The sequence below is a fragment of the Bubalus bubalis genome, chromosome 9 (genome assembly GCF_019923935.1).
Source record: "Bubalus bubalis isolate 160015118507 breed Murrah chromosome 9, NDDB_SH_1, whole genome shotgun sequence".
In the NCBI taxonomy this organism is placed as follows: Eukaryota; Metazoa; Chordata; class Mammalia; order Artiodactyla; family Bovidae; genus Bubalus; species Bubalus bubalis.
This window is the reverse complement of record NC_059165.1, coordinates 72,748,181-72,764,250: the sequence shown is the minus strand read 5'-3', so window position 1 is coordinate 72,764,250 and position 16,070 is coordinate 72,748,181. Positions and strand designations below refer to the sequence as shown.

General features: G+C 39.0%; 1 protein-coding gene and 1 pseudogene across 9 annotated transcripts in view; both read right to left on the bottom strand.

The window, feature by feature from the left end:
• The window catches only part of UIMC1 (ubiquitin interaction motif containing 1), a 139,130-nt gene that overhangs the window by 5,087 nt on the left and 117,973 nt on the right, over positions 1-16,070 (bottom strand). For all 9 annotated transcript variants that reach the window (XM_006076329.3, XM_006076325.3, XM_025292967.2 and 6 more), the window contains one exon: positions 1,759-1,837. In XM_006076329.3, the coding sequence (XP_006076391.2) occupies positions 1,759-1,837 (79 nt within the window). The remainder of the gene's footprint in view (positions 1-1,758; positions 1,838-16,070) is intronic.
• LOC102410147 lies at positions 14,945-15,734 on the bottom strand (annotated as a pseudogene).

The window sequence follows — 16,070 nt, the reverse complement described above, 5'->3', positions numbered from 1 at the left end:
TTCTCAAATTAAGTGTAATAGTTTTTTCAAAGGGAAGTTAAAAATTTAGACAGAAAAGGGAACACCAAGAGCATTAAATCAAAAATGACATTTCTACCAGGGAGGGTGAACTTGTCTGATTAGTAAATCAAGTCTGTCTATATGCTGCCTTCCTCAATTCTAGAGCTAGGAAGTTACTAAAACCATGTGGCTCTACCAGAGGCTTTTGCATAACTTCATATATATAGCTATTTTTATCTTTTTATAACGACTTTGTGTAAAGAGAGGAAATTATGTCTTGAGGTAAAGTTTATTGGGCATCAGTGAAAATGGAATCACTGGAGACAAAGGAAGAAAATGAACATTCATGAAGTATTTTCTCTGTGGTGAGAACTGGTGCATGGTCCTTTAAACACAATTTCTCAATTAATTCCTTGGCCTGGTTAGGAAGGTACTAGTCTCCTCAATGTCCTATAGCTAGTAATTGTCAGAAGCCAGGTCTGCCTGACTCATAAGATCATCTTAGTTTTACAAAGCTAAAGAAAACCTTCCAAAACTTCTTGCTGTTGCTACTCAGTTACTATAGAAAGATTTAGACTGCCTTTAAGAAAAGTTTCTCTGAGAGGTCTTTAAAATAAGAGGAATAAGTCTCTCAAGTAATTAATCATCAGAGAGACTACAAGTGAAACTCTGCTTTATGAGAAAAGTTAGACTAGTGTACTTTTCAAGGTTTATCCATTAATGTAAAAAGCATTATTAATACCCTACTTTCATGAGAGAAGCAGCACTGTAAAAGCAGCATAAGTTTTTGAGTCAGGTAGACTTTGCCAGTTCTGGCCACATAATCTTAACCAGTTACCTATAATTTCCCTTCAGTTTCTATATCTATTAAAAAAAAAAAAATACTACCATATCAACAACTGTGATAGTTATAAGTAAATAAAGCACTCAGCACTGTGGCCGGCACATAATATTAAAAGCTCAACAAAGAGGTATTACTGTTATTGCTGTCTCACACACATTCTATTAGATGCTGGGGATATAAACATGAATGAAGGCAAGTATCTGTCTTCAAATATTATAACTCACAGCCTAGCCAGGGAGACAGAAATGTCAAAAATCAAAGAAAAAAGATTAGTGCAATACTGTGATGAATACAGTCCTAGAATATCTGCATGATGGTAGGATTCTAAAAAAAGGAAGTGGATCAGCTCTGCTCAATTGGATTAAGGAAGGCAGCTATGAAATTTAGAGTCTAAGACAGGATCTGTGTTTCAAAGAAAAATGTTTTTAATTACTAACTGTTCTAATGTATTTTTGGTGATATTTTTACTTTTAGGAGGTAGCACTTATACCTGACCTCCCCTTGCCTCTGCCTCCACTGGGAACGAATGTGCATTCTTAGTCAAGCTGCAACCCACAACCCAAGGAAGTCTTCAATATTGCCCAACTTCTTGCAACTCAACTTCTGCACCATTACATTGCAAAATAGCTCACTGCTTCCCCAAAGCACCAAACACCAAAACGCAAATTCAAAGAAAACAGAAAGCAATGTGGAAGTGGAGTGGGTGGCAGGGTCCTTTCAGAATAACAAAAAGGGTCACAAGAGGCCACCAATACTGACACAAACTGAGAATACTAAAAAGAAATTCAGGCGTTAAAGCAATGATTTGATTGCCTGGTCACAGAAACCCAGGGTAAGAGAGGAACTGGTCTCTCATTTGGTCTAAGCAATGGTTTGTTAAGCAAGAGCTCTGTAAACACAATGCGCCTACTTACTTGTCAATGTCTAGGGAAGTCTGAGCCGTTGTCACACTGTCACGTCTGTTCAAGGCCTCTCTTTGACTCCGAGTCAACACTTTCAACAAAAAAAGAAAGACAAGAAATGAACCAAAAAAAGAAGAACATCTGTTAGCTGGCAGTAGACTGTAAATATAAAATGTATTGGAAGTAGAAAAATTTTAAATTCTGTTCCAAATGGGAGAGGTGACTAGGAAACCTCTGCCTTTCTACTATAGAGAATATTACTTACATAACATGGACTGAAACTGCCAGCTGCAAGGTATTACCATATTTGCAATGAGATCTATTTTCCCTCTATTTGCCATTAGATCTAAAGATCTATTCCACACAAAGAAAAGTTTCTGTGTACTACCCCAACTTGCAGCACTCAGGGGAAGGATTTATACTTTCCCAATGAAAATTCTGTCTGGTGTGATATACGCTCCAATAAGATGCTTTTTGATACATAGCAATGACAGCTACATCTGAGTACCCACATTAGCTCCAATCTTTATAAAACACTGGAAAGGGTTCCATTTACCAGTGAGAAAAGCAGAGCTCAGAACAGTTAACACAACAAGTCTTTTCCACTACACTAGGACCACCACCTCCTCCTAATTCTAGTGAATATAGACAGCTTTAGCCCAGGTGGCATACAAATTCTTTTCTCATACCAAAAGGTATGTTTACAAAAGCACATTCTCTTAAAGGGTTTTGGAAGTTAATTAACCAACTGTTTTTCAGTCTTCATTCCTTGCAGTTAACAAGAATTATGAACATCTCACTCCAAACCTTGCCTTTGTCCCTCTTGACACTTGAAATTCCCATGATAGAAGATTTAGAAAGGTTATCAGTTCACAAAATAATTTAGGTTGTGGAAGCATTTACCTAAACCAGAGGTTAGCAAATTTTTTCTGTACAGGACCAGGCAGTAAGTAGTTTAGGTTTGGAAGGCCATATGGTCTCTGTTACAACTACTCAACTGGGCATGAGCATTCCTATAGTAGGAAGGCAGCCATAGACAACATTATAATGGGGTGTGGTGTGTGCTAAGTAACTGCAGTCATGTCCGACTCTTTTGGAACCCTAGGGACTATAGGCTTCCCATCAGGCTTCTCTGTCCATGGGATTCTCCAGGCAAGAATACTGGACTGGGTTGCCATGTCCTTCTCCAGGGGATCTTCCCAACTCAGAATCGAACCCAGGTCTCTGGCACTGCAGTCAGATTCTTCACCATCTTAAAACTTCATTTACAAAAACAGATGTCTGACTGTATTTGGCTCTGGCTGGCCATAGTTTACCTACCCTTCTAGTCCAACCTACCATTCATAAAAATGCCTCTAAAAGTATCCCTGACAAGTGATTATACGGTCTCAACCTGACTATGTCCCATTACTGAGGAGAATTCACTTCCTCCTAGAGAAACCCATTCTACTGCTACACACCATTTCTAGCTCAATCTGCATTTACAGGCTGTATGGATACGTTTACCTCCTTTTCCAGAAGTCAGTTCTTTGAACATGGAACAAGCTGCATTACTTGTAACCTTCAAAACAGGTACTATATCTAGTCATTAAGCCAATCTGTAATAAGACTTGGAATACAGATCCTTTTGAGGGCCTAGGGTAGCTCTAATCCTTTTAATGATCCTCCAGAGACTGGTATTATTATTCTGTCCTATTTTAAAGGTACAAAAATAAACTCAGAGGAATTGACTTTGCCAAGCTATCACAACTAGGAAGAACAACCCAGGACACAGTCTAGATCTGTCTGATTCTTATAGCCATGTTTTATCTTTCGAGTTAACCTCTACATATACCCCAATCTGTTAAGTCTTCCATATGTGTGGCACCCCAAAACAGATCCAATATTCCAACAAGCAATCTGACCAGTAAAGAGAACACAAGAACCACAAGCTACCTCATCCAGACTAATTCAGCCAAGGCTGTGACAATCCTGATATTCTACTGGCTTAAACTGAACTTAAAGGCAATTAAGATATATCCCCCTTCCTCCCAAATCATCTTCAAAATGCTATCAAGACAGGTCTCCTAATTCTATGTTTGGGTAACTAAACTGTTGGGTATTTTTCCCCTTCAACAGGGCTTTATAATTATCCCTGTTCTTTTCAGTTGCACATTGCAGTCTGTTGAGATCATCTGAAGTCTTGATTCTGTCATCTGATGTTATACTAGCTCTCTGTTCCAGCTCTGCTTCATCTGCATATATGACAAGCATGCTTTCTACATCTTCATCCAAGTCACTGGGGAAAAATGGTTGTAAATGATTAGGCCAAGGACACAGAAAACTGTGGCATGTTACCAGAGGAGCCTATCTTCTCCTAGTCCAAATTTGCTTTAAATACTTAATCAAGCAAATATTTATTGAGAATCTTTAATGTGTGAGTAACTTGGGGTGATAACAGGAAATTATGAGGCATGGTCCTTTCTCTAAAGGAGCTCACAATTTACTAAGGGAGACAGCACATACACTAAAATCACTGTAATACGTTAAAGAGATATGTATAATAAAACATGATCATATATAGAAGCAACTATTAATAATATCTTGTCTCTGGGGAGGATGACAGGGAGACCAGGGGACTAGACCAGGCAGTAGGCATATTTTTCACTATATAGTTTTCTATACTACTGAATTAAAAAATTTAAAAAGTATGCATTTACCTGAAAAAAATGAAAACTCTAATTCAAAAATATATGTATCCCTATGGTCACTGCAGCATTATTTACAATAGCCAAGATATGGAAGCAACATAAGTGTAACAGATGAATGGATAGAGAAGAGGTGATATGTGTGTCAACGGAGTATTATTCAGACATTTAAAAAAAAAAAAAAGCCCTTGCCATTTGCAACAACATGGATGGACCTAGAGTGTATTATGCTAAGTGACATAAGTCAGACAGAGAAAGACAAGCACTACATGATTTCACCTATATGTAGAATCTAAAAAATAAAACAAACAAATACAACAAAACAGAAACTGAGTCACAGAAACAAAGAACAAATAGGGAGTTGCCAGGGGTGGGCAGCAGAGGGCAGGGGGGCATGGACGGGGGAATTAGGTGAGGGTGATTAAGAAGTACAAACTTCCAGTTAGAAAATTAAAAAAATTTTTTTTTAAGTTTCTCCCTTTTCTCTTCAAAGGGAGAAAAAGAGACCATCTTATAGTGAGGACTTAGGCACAAATTAGACTAGATGATCTATTTCTAAGTTCCCTCCAACTCAGAGATTTTATAAGTAAAAATAAAGTACTGCAGGAGAAAAACATCCTGGACATAGTTGTATAACCACCTACAAAACCCACCTCCTATTCTATCAGCTAACCCACATTTCTCCAACTTATGTACAAGGACTTTGAGAGATTTTATCAAGTGCCTTGCTGAAATCAATTCTTTTTTTTTTTTTTTAAACTTTACATAACTGTATTAGTTTTGCCAAATATCAAAATGAATCCGCCACAGGTATACATGTGTTCCCCATCCTGAACCCTCCTCCCTCCTCCCTCCCCATTCCATCCCTCTGGGTCTTCCCAGTGCACCAGCCCCAAGCATCCAGTATAGTGCTTCGAACCTGGACTGGCGACTCGTTTCATACATGATATTTTACATGTTTCAATGCCATTCTCCCAAATCTTCCCACCCTCTCCCTCTCCAACAGAGTCCATAAGACTGTTCTATACATCAGTGTCTCTTTTGCTGTCTCATACACAGGGTTATTGTTACCATCTTTCTAAATTCCATATATATGCGTTAGTATACTGTATTGGTGTTTTTCTTTCTGGCTTACTTCACTCTGTATAATAGGCTCCAGTTTCATCCACCTCATTAGAACTGATTCAAATGTATTCTTTTTAATGGCTGAGTAATACTCCATTGTGTATATGTACCACAGCTTTCTTATCCATTCATCTGCTGATGGACATCTAGGTTGCTTCCATGTCCTGGCTATTATAAACAGTGCTGCGATGAACATTGGGGTACACGTGTCTCTTTCCCTTCTGGTTTCCTCAGTGTGTATGCCCAGCAGTGGGATTGCTGGATCATAAGGCAGGTCTATTTCCAGTTTTTTAAGGAATCTCCACACTGTTCTCCATAGTGGCTGTACTAGTTTGCATTCCCACCAACAGTGTAAGAGGGTTCCCTTTTCTCCACACCCTCTCCAGCATTTATTACTTGTAGACTTTTGGATCGCAGCCATTCTGACTGGTGTGAAATGGTACCTCATAGTGGTTTTGATTTGCATTTCTCTAATAATGAGTGATGTTGAGCATCGTTTCATGTGTTTGTTAGCCATCTGTATGTCTTCTTTGGAGAAATGTCTATTTAGTTCTTTGGCCCATTTTTTGATTGGGTCATTTATTTTTCTGGAGTTGAGTTGTAGGAGTTGCTTGTATATTCTCAAGATTAGTTGTTTGTCAGTTGCTTCATTTGCTATTATCTTCTCCCATTCTGAAGGCTGTCTTTTCACCTTGCTAATAGTTTCCTTTGATGTGCAGAAGCTTTTAAGGTTAATTAGGTCCCATTTGTTTATTTTTGCTTTTATTTCCAATATTCTGGGAGGTGGGTCATAGAGGATCCTGCTGTGATGTATGTCAGAGAGTGTTTTGCCTATGTTCTCCTCTAGGAGTTTTATAGTTTCTGGTCTTACGTTTAGATCTTTAATCCATTTTGAGTTTATTTTTGTGTATGGTGTTAGAAAGTGTTCTAGTTTCATTCTTTTACAAGTGGTTGACCAGATTTCCCAGCACCACTTGTTAAAGAGATTGTCTTTAATCCATTGTATATTCTTGCCTCCTTTGTCAAAGATAAGGTGTCCATATGTGCGTGGATTTATCTCTGGGCTTTCTATTTTGTTCCATTGATCTATATTTCTGTCTTTGTGCAAGGATTGAGAAGATGCAAGAAAGGTTTAACAAGGACTTAGAAGAAATAAAAAAGAGTCAATATATAATGAATAATGCAATAAGTGAAATTAAAAACACTCTGGAGGCAACAAATAGTAGAATAACAGAGGCAGAAGATAGGATTAGTGAATTAGAAGATAGAATGGTAGAAATAAATGAATCAGAGAGGACAAAAGAAAAACGAATTAAAAGAAATGAGGACAATCTCAGAGACCTCCAGGACAATATTAAACGCTACAACATTCGAATCATAGGGGTCCCAGAAGAAGAAGACAAAAAGAAAGACCATGAGAAAATACTTGAGGAGATAATAGTTGAAAACTTCCCTAAAATGGGGAAGGAAATAATCACCCAAGTCCAAGAAACCCAGAGAGTCCCAAACAGGATAAACCCAAGGCGAAACACCCCAAGACACATATTAATCAAATTAACAAAGATCAAACACAAAGAACAAATATTAAAAGCAGCAAGGGAAAAACAACAAATAACACACAAGGGAATACCCATAAGGATAACAGCTGATCTTTCAATAGAAACTCTTCAAGCCAGGAGGGAATGGCAAGACATACTTAAAGTGATGAAAGAAAATAACCTACAGCCCAGATTATTGTACCCAGCAAGGATCTCATTCAAGTATGAAGGAGAAATCAAAAGCTTTTCAGACAAGCAAAAGCTGAGAGAATTCTGCACCACCAAACCAGCTCTCCAACAAATACTAAAGGATATTCTCTAGACAGGAAACACAAATATGGTGTATAAATTCGAACCCAAAACAATAAAGTAAATGGCAACAGGGTCATACGTATCAGTAATTACCTTAAACGTAAATGGGTTGAATGCCCCAACCAAAAGACAAAGACTGGCTGAATGGATACAAAAACAAGACCCCTACATATGTTGTCTACAAGAGACCCACCTCAAAACAGGGGACACATACAGACTGAAAGTGAAGGGCTGGAAAAAGATTTTCCATGCAAATAGGGACCAAAAGAAAGCAGGAGTAGCAATACTCATATCAGATAAAACAGACTTTAAAACAAAGACTGTGAAAAGAGACAAAGATGGTCACTACATAATGATCAAAGGATCAATCCAAGAAGAAGATATAACAATTATAAATATATATGCACCCAACACGGGAGCACCGCAGTATGTAAGACAAATGCTAACAAGTATGAAAGAAGAAATTAACAATAACACAATAATAGTGGGAGACTTTAATACCCCACTCACACCTATGGATAGATCAACTAAACAGAAAATTAACAAGGAAACACAAACTTTAAACGATACAATAGACCAGTTAGACCTAATTGATATCTATAGGACATTTCATCCCAAAACAATGAATTTCACCTTCTTCTCAAGTGCACATGGAACCTTCTCCAGGATAGATCACATCCTGGGCCATAAAGCTAGCCTTGGTAAATTCAAAAAAATAGAAATCATTCCAAGCATCTTTTCTGACCACAATGCAGTAAGATTAGATCTCAATTACAGGAGAAAAACTATTAAAAAATCCAACATATGGAGGCTGAACAACACGCTGCTGAATAACCAACAAATCACAGAAGAAATCAAAAAAGAAATCAAAATTTGCATAGAAACGAATGAAAATGAAAACACAACAACCCAAAACCTGTGGGACACGGTAAAAGCAGTCCTAAGGGGAAAGTTCATAGCAATACAGGCACACCTCAAGAAACAAGAAAAAAGTCAAATAAATAACCTAACTCTACAACTGAAATCAATTCTTAAAAGATTGGCATTTCAGACTACATAAACCTTTAAGTGTTTGCCACCCCCTCTCTATTTGTTCCCCATCTTGACTATCAAGTATTTTTCCAAAAGAAATACTTAGAAATCACTTCACAAACATGGCTGGGAAAGAAATTAATTGTCTACAGAACTTTATATTAATATGAAGGTGAAGGTGTTAAGTCACTCAGTCACGTCCGACTCTTTGCAAACCCATGGACTGTAATCCGCCAGGCTCCTCTGTCCATGGAATTCTCCAAGGAAGAACACTGGAGTGGGTTGCAATTCCCTTCTCCAGGGGATTTTCCCAATGCAGGGATTGAACTCAGGTTTTATGTGTTGCAGGCATATTCTTTACTGCCTGAGCCACCAGGGAAGCTCTCTGTATATTAATTTACACCTCTGTAAATAGCACGTTTCTGTTATTTGTCAGTCATTTTTCTATATCACAAGAACTTCTGAATCCAGAGATTCCAGATTTTGATTTGATCTCTTTACCATCTGCAACACAGTCTAGCAAAGATTACATGCTAATAAATATTTGTCAATTTAAGTCATAGCAAGGGATTCATGGGGAAAAAGGACTCTTATTTTATGAGAACCTTTTCTGTACCAGGGACTTAATAAACATAATTGTTAATCTTTACAACAGTCCTGCAAGGCACATATCACTATTTGTATTTTATATATGATGAAATAAACTGACCAAGATCACAAAGCTAAAAACAACAAAGAAACATGGCACCAAGAATAAAATATGAGTCTGACTTTAAAGAAATATATGTTCTTCTCTAAGAGCAGGCTGCCTCTCCTGGGAAATAAGATGGCAAAGGATGGGAAGACAAAAAATGATAAATGGGCAGGTGGAAAAGAGATTTGGCAGATGGCTGAGAATTATATGCTAATTCTATATTAAATGTTATGATCAGAGAAGACTTGGACTGGGCCTTGCAGCTACATTTTTCCTTTGAAAACTACCACCCCTACAAAGGAGCAGAAAGGTGGTAAGTTGCTCTAAAAGAATCTCCTACTCTGGTTTATGAGTGCTGAGAGAGCCATTTCAACTAGCTGCAGGATGAGAATTCAATATGAAACTTAAATCCAAAAACTCAGTTGCTGGTGACAATAGCCAAAAATTTCAAAAGGGAACAATGGAGTCTGAGGACAACTCCAGGAGAACAACTACCTAGGCAAGGTAAGCAAAACAGAAAGGAGGAATATCACTGAGAGCTGAGAGAGCCACCCATAAACCTACAACCATTAACTCAGGTCTTTATAAACCACTGGATGGAAAACACCCTAGGAAACTGTACTTGGGACTTGACTTGGCACTGTCAAGATACAAAGAAGCAGTGACACACAATGAAATAACATGCATCAACTTTATAGTTGGATAAATCCATCCCCAAGTTGGGATTCTACTAGTTGTGTTGCCTTCCGTAAGTTACCTAAGCTCTCCGAGTATCAGCTGACTTACCCACAAAGTGACATGATAATAAGCATCTATCCCCTTGGGTTTTGGTAAGGCTCACATCAAATAATCCAAATAAGTTTAAGAGTGTTTGTGCACAGAAAGCACTCAGGTAATGTTCAGTTCAGTTCAGTCGCTCAGTCGTGTCCGACTCTTTGCGACCCCATGAATTGCAGCACGCCAGGCCTCCCTGTCCATCACCAACTCCCGGAGTTCACTCAGACTCACGTCCACCGAGTAAGTGATGCCATCCAGCCATCTCATCCTCTGTTGTCCCCTTTTCCTCCTGCCCCCAATCCCTCCCAGCATCAGGGTCTTTTACAATGAGTCAACTCTTTGCATGAGGTGGCCAAAGTATTGGAGTTTCAGCTTTAGCATCAGTCCTTCCAAAGAACACCCAGGACTGATCTCCTTTAGAATGGACTGGTTGGATCTCCTTGCAGTCCAAGGGACTCTCAAGAGTCTTCTCCAACACCACAGTTCAAAAGCATCAATTCTTCAGCGCTCAGCTTTCTTCACAGTCCAACTCTCACATCCATACATGACCACTGGAAAAACCATAGCTTTGACTAGACCAACCTTTGTTGGCAAAGTAATGTCTCTGCTTTTGAATATGCTATCTCGGTTGGTCATAACTTTCCTCCCAAGGAGTAAGTGTCTTTTAATTTTATGGCTGCAATCACCATCTGCAGTGATTTTGGAGCCCAAAAAAATGAAGTCTGACACTGTTTCCACTGGTTCCCCATCTATTTCCCATGAAGTGATGGGACCAGATGCTGTGATCTTAGTTTTCTGAATGTTGAGCTTTAAGCCAACTTTTTCACTCTCCTCTTTCACTTTCATCAAGAGGCTTTTTAGTTCCTCTTTACTTTCTGCCAATGTGGTGTCATCTGCATATCTGAGGTTATTAATATTTCTCCCGGCAATCTTGATTCCAGCTTGTGCTTCTTCCAGCCCAGCGTTTCTCATGATCTACTCTGCATATAGTTGTTTATTACTATGTAATTCTTGTTATTAGTCTTCCATATTTATTTCTTAGTTGTATCCAAAGATGTAAGCCCATCTTTAAATCAACAACTACCAGCCTATTGGATTAGGTTTTACTCTTAAGTGTTTCCCATTCTAATTTGTACAAATAAAATGAAATAACCAAAGCATCACATAACAATTACCAATACTATGTAAGCATCAGATCAGATCAGTCGCTCAGTCGTGTCCGACTCTTTGCGACCCCATGGATTGCAGCACGCCAGGCCTCCCTGTCCATCACCAACTCCCAGAGTTCACTCAGACTCACGTCCATCAAGTCAGGGATGCCATCCAGCCATCTCATCCTCTGTCGTCCTCTTCTCCTCTTGCCCCCAATCCCTCCCAGCATCAGAGTCTTTTCCAATGAGTCAACTCTTCGCATGAGGTGCCCAAAGTACTGGAGTTGCAGCTTTAGCATCATTCCTTCCAAAGAAATCCCAGGGCTGATCTCCTTCAGAATGGACTGGATCTCCTTGCAGTCCAAGGGACTCTCAAGAGTCTTCTCCAACACCACAGTTCAAAAGCATCAATTCTTCGGCACTCAGCCTTCTTCACAGTCCAACTCTCACATCCATACACGACCACAGGAAAAACCATAGCCTTGACTAGATGAACCTTTGTTGGCAAAGTAATGTCTCTGCTTTTGAATATGCTATCTAGGTTGGTCATAACTTTCCTTCCAAGGAGTAAGCGTCTTTTAATTTCATGGCTGCAGTCACCATCTGCAGTGATTTTGGAGCCCAAAAAAATAAAAACTATTTCTACTGTTTCCCCATCTATTTCCCATGAAGTGATGGGACTGGATGCCATGATCTTCATTTTCTGAATGTTGAGCTTTAAGCCAACTTTTTCACTCTCCACTTTCACTTTCATCAAGAGGCTTTTTAGTTCCTCTTCACTTTCTGCCATAAGGGTGGTGTCATCTGCATATGTGAGGTTATTGATATATGTAAGCATCAGCACATTTATTTTCAAAATCCAAAGCAGACAAGCAATCAAAAATAAAAACATAAGACCTTGAACTGTAAACAATGAAGACAATGGCTCCTTGAGTTAAACGTATATACGTACAAAAAAGAGAGATTTGGCAGAATGACAGAAGTTAGTCTCAGTTTATCTCCCTCAGCCTCAAAACCACATCAGCAGAAAATAATGTGAGGCCACAGAATTGTTTATGTTCCTGTTAAGGCTGACTGTCCTCCAACTTAGCACTTTCTTAGTGAAATGTTAGAGGAAAAAGCAAAGGCCTGCTCCACTTGCATGTTGCCTGCTTCACTGCTGGCAGCCTTTCCTAAGAGACTAGACCCAACACAAAGGCTATCAAAAGAACTGACCATTATCTACCATTTTGAGACATGTGGCTATTTAAATTTAAATCTCAATTAGAATTAAACGTAATTTAAAATTTAGCTAATCAATCACATGAGTTAAATTTCAAGTGTTCAATAACCACATGCGACTTGTGGCTACCGTGTTTGGTCCTACTGTTACAGAACATTTCTGTCACTATAGACAGTTCCACTGGCTAGCACTTCTCCTTTAAGAGATAACCAGGACTAACCCTTTATTGCCTTAAACTTGCTTACCTTGGACACCCCGAGAAATTCAAGCTTCCCGTGGCTTCTCTCATCACTTAGATTCTCATTCCCACATGTCTCTAATCTGTCATCTGGGCACACTTTTCTAATATGACTCAGTCTCCCGCTACTGCTCTCACAATAACTGCCCTCTGGAATTTGGGTCAGTAATCAAAAAAAAATCCTTGATGTTCTTAACCTTCTTTGTGAAAGTACTCTTCATCTTCTGGCTGTAACTAAAAGATGGCTGTCCTCTGAAGGTACTGTTTCTCCCTGTACCCTCTCAAGTACTGGCTGTTTCTTCTTCCTTACAACTCAGTATCACTGACCCGGAGATGGAGTAGATACCCTCTTACTCCTCACTGTTGCTTCCAGACTACTGGAAAAACCTCTTTTGAAGCACAAACCATTCTGCTGCCCTTGCTACTCCACCTTGAAGAAGTCATCTACTATCCCCCTCATCACCCACCCCACCCACTTTCCTGGCCATTCACTGAACATTTTAACAGATGACTTACTTTGTTTTTGCCCCTCTTGCCATCATTTTTTATTATTTTAATGCCTATATATTAGCTGAAGAATATGCAAGTTGCAGTTTTTTGTAGTTCAACCTTAGGTTAGCTATGGTTCAATTCAGTATCTGTCCTCTCACTTCCTTGACCTTTTTGCTATCAGCTCCCATGGATGAGATTTTTGCTTTGCTCAAGTGGGACTGGGAGAGAGAAGAAAGCATAATGCCTTCAGGCATCCATTGCATGTAATGCATTAACCTCTGTCCTCTGCATTTAGAATAGTACCAACCAGTTATGTACCATCCTTGGGAGAAGTAAGGAAAACATTCCATTCATTTTCTGTATTCTGTGGTTCCAGTGAGGAACTCTGATTGAGCCTGTCAATAATGATCACGCCACTTTCAAGACCACCACCACCTATCTTTTCCAGCTCACTCCTTCTAATACTCTAATTCTAATAATCCTTCAGCCCCACTAGAACATCTAATTCCAGGCTATCACCTTTTCGTTGTCCATCATCCTGTCACATCCTCACTTTCCTTCTTACCTAACTTAGATCTCATGGTGATCATACCAACTATTCCTCTGAATATTTTCTCAACTTATTTCTACTGTACTGCCTCACAAAACCCAATTCTGGTTAATTCTAATTCACCACCTATTATGTGTCCCTACCTAAGCAGCACAACTGTGCTGACTATGCTCATGTTATATTTAAGACCCAAAACCTCAAGCAGCACCTCAGTGTGGCCAGCACCTCAGTGTGGTTCTACATATTCTACATGTTCTACTGTCAGAAATTATTTCACAACTTCTATGCTATCCTCAAACTTTCAATATTCATCCTGACTCTGCTGTCACTATTCTATTTTGTTTCAATGTTGTTGTCATTGTTGTTCAATAGATATGTTATGTCCAACTCTTTGCAACCCCATGGACTACAGTATGCCAGGCTTCCCTGTCCTTCACTATCTCCCAGAGTTTGCTCAACTTCATGTCCATTGAGTAGCTGATGCTAACCATCTCATCATCTGCTACCCTCTTCTCCTTTTGCCTTCAATCTTTCCCAGCATCAGGGTCTCTTCTAGTGGGTTGGTTCTTCACATCAAGTGGCCAAAGTATTAGAGTTTCAGCTTTAGCATCAGTCCTTCCAATGAATATTCAGGATTGATTTCCTTTAGGATTGACTGGTTGGATCTCCTTGCAGTCCAACGGACTCTCAAGAGTCTTCTCCAGCAATTACATAAATATGAAACAATTATATTTGTTTCAACATAACACTTTTATTGGGATAAAATTACATAGTATATTCTGAGTATATTCACAGAGTTGTATAATTATCATCACTACCTATTTTAATATTTTCATTAACTAAAAAAGAAACTAGTTCCCATTAGCAGCCATTCTCCTTTTCCCCCAAACTCCCAGCCCTAGGCAACCATGAATTTGCTTTCTGTCCCTATGGATTTGCCTATTCTGGGCATGTCTGATAAACGGAATCATACAATATGCGGGCTTTTGTGACTGACTTCTTTCACTTAACATATGTTTTCAAGGTTTATCCATATTGTGGCATGTGACAGTACTTCGTTCCTTTTTTTCCCCACAGCAGTTGCACCATTTTACACTCCCAACAGTGTACTGGGGTTCCAATTTCTCCATATTTTTACCAACATTTGCTATTTTCATTTTTTTAAATAGCCATTCTAGTGAGGATGAAGTGGTATCTCATGGTTTTGACTTACATTTTTTTTTTTATAGTTTAATGTATTTTAATAGCAAACTTACAGGAACAGCACAGAAGACAGACAACATGAAAAACATGTACTTGCACGTAGGGCAACTCAGTTAGAAAAGTATTGTGAGTGGGTGGAATCTACTGTATGATAAAAATGCTACAAACACCACTTAGTTGCAGTCAATAAGAAATTTACTTGTTTTAAAAAAATCCAAATGCTGGCATTGTCCAGAAAAATTTAACAGGTTTATTTATAATTGTTATAAAGTTGAACTGCTGAAACTTGTTCACTGAAACATTTTGACTTTCATTAATGCTTTATGTCCCCGCATTTATATTAAAAATTCACACACAAATGAAAATGGAAAAACTGCCAATACCTGATTTCTGTCCCCTATTTTCCACTTGCAATCATATACTTAGGTACCTTTTGACCCCATGGAAAAAAAATATCTAACGTTCAGAACTACCAATAACAGGAAGAAGAGAATTTTTTTTTTTTTTTAAAGAATGAAATGTTTCCCATCATAGTGGATTCTTAAGCACGTTCTCCACATATGCGGCGTGCTAGCTGGATGTCTTTTGGCATAATTGTTACACGTTTGGCATGGATAGCACACAGGTTGGTGTCTTCAAAAAGGCCAACCAGATAGGCCTCACTTGCCTCCTGCAAAGCACCAATAGCTGCACTCTGGAAGCGCAGATCTGTTTTGAAGTCCTGAGCAATTTCCCGCACCAGACGCTGGAAGGGAAGTTTGCGAATCAGAAGTTCAGTGGACTTCTGATAACGTCTAATTTCACGGAGTGCCACAGTACCAGGCCTGTAACGATGAGGTTTCTTCACCCCTCCAGTAGAGGGCGCACTCTTGCGAGCGGCTTTTGTAGCGAGTTGCTTCCTCGGTGCTTTACCACCGGTCTATTTGCGGGCAGTCTGCTTTGTACGAGCCATGGTATACAGACCTCCTTACTTACCCCCCTTCTCCTTCAGCTGGAGCTCGGCGAGCTAGAGGCGGCGCTGGCGTTGGAGAGCGACGGCGGCGCGGCAGCGGCTGCGAACACCTGACTTACATTTTCTTAATGACTAATAAGGTTGATCATCTTTTCAAGTGTTTGCTAGCCATTTGTATATATTTTTAGGAGACAATGTCTTTTAATTGAGTCCTTTTTGATGTTGAGTGGTAAGAATTCTGTATATATTCTGAAATCTAGACTCTTTATCAGATATATGATTCACAAATATTTTCTCCCATTCTGTAAATTTCCTTTTCACTTTCTTGATAGTGTTCTTTGATGCAAAATA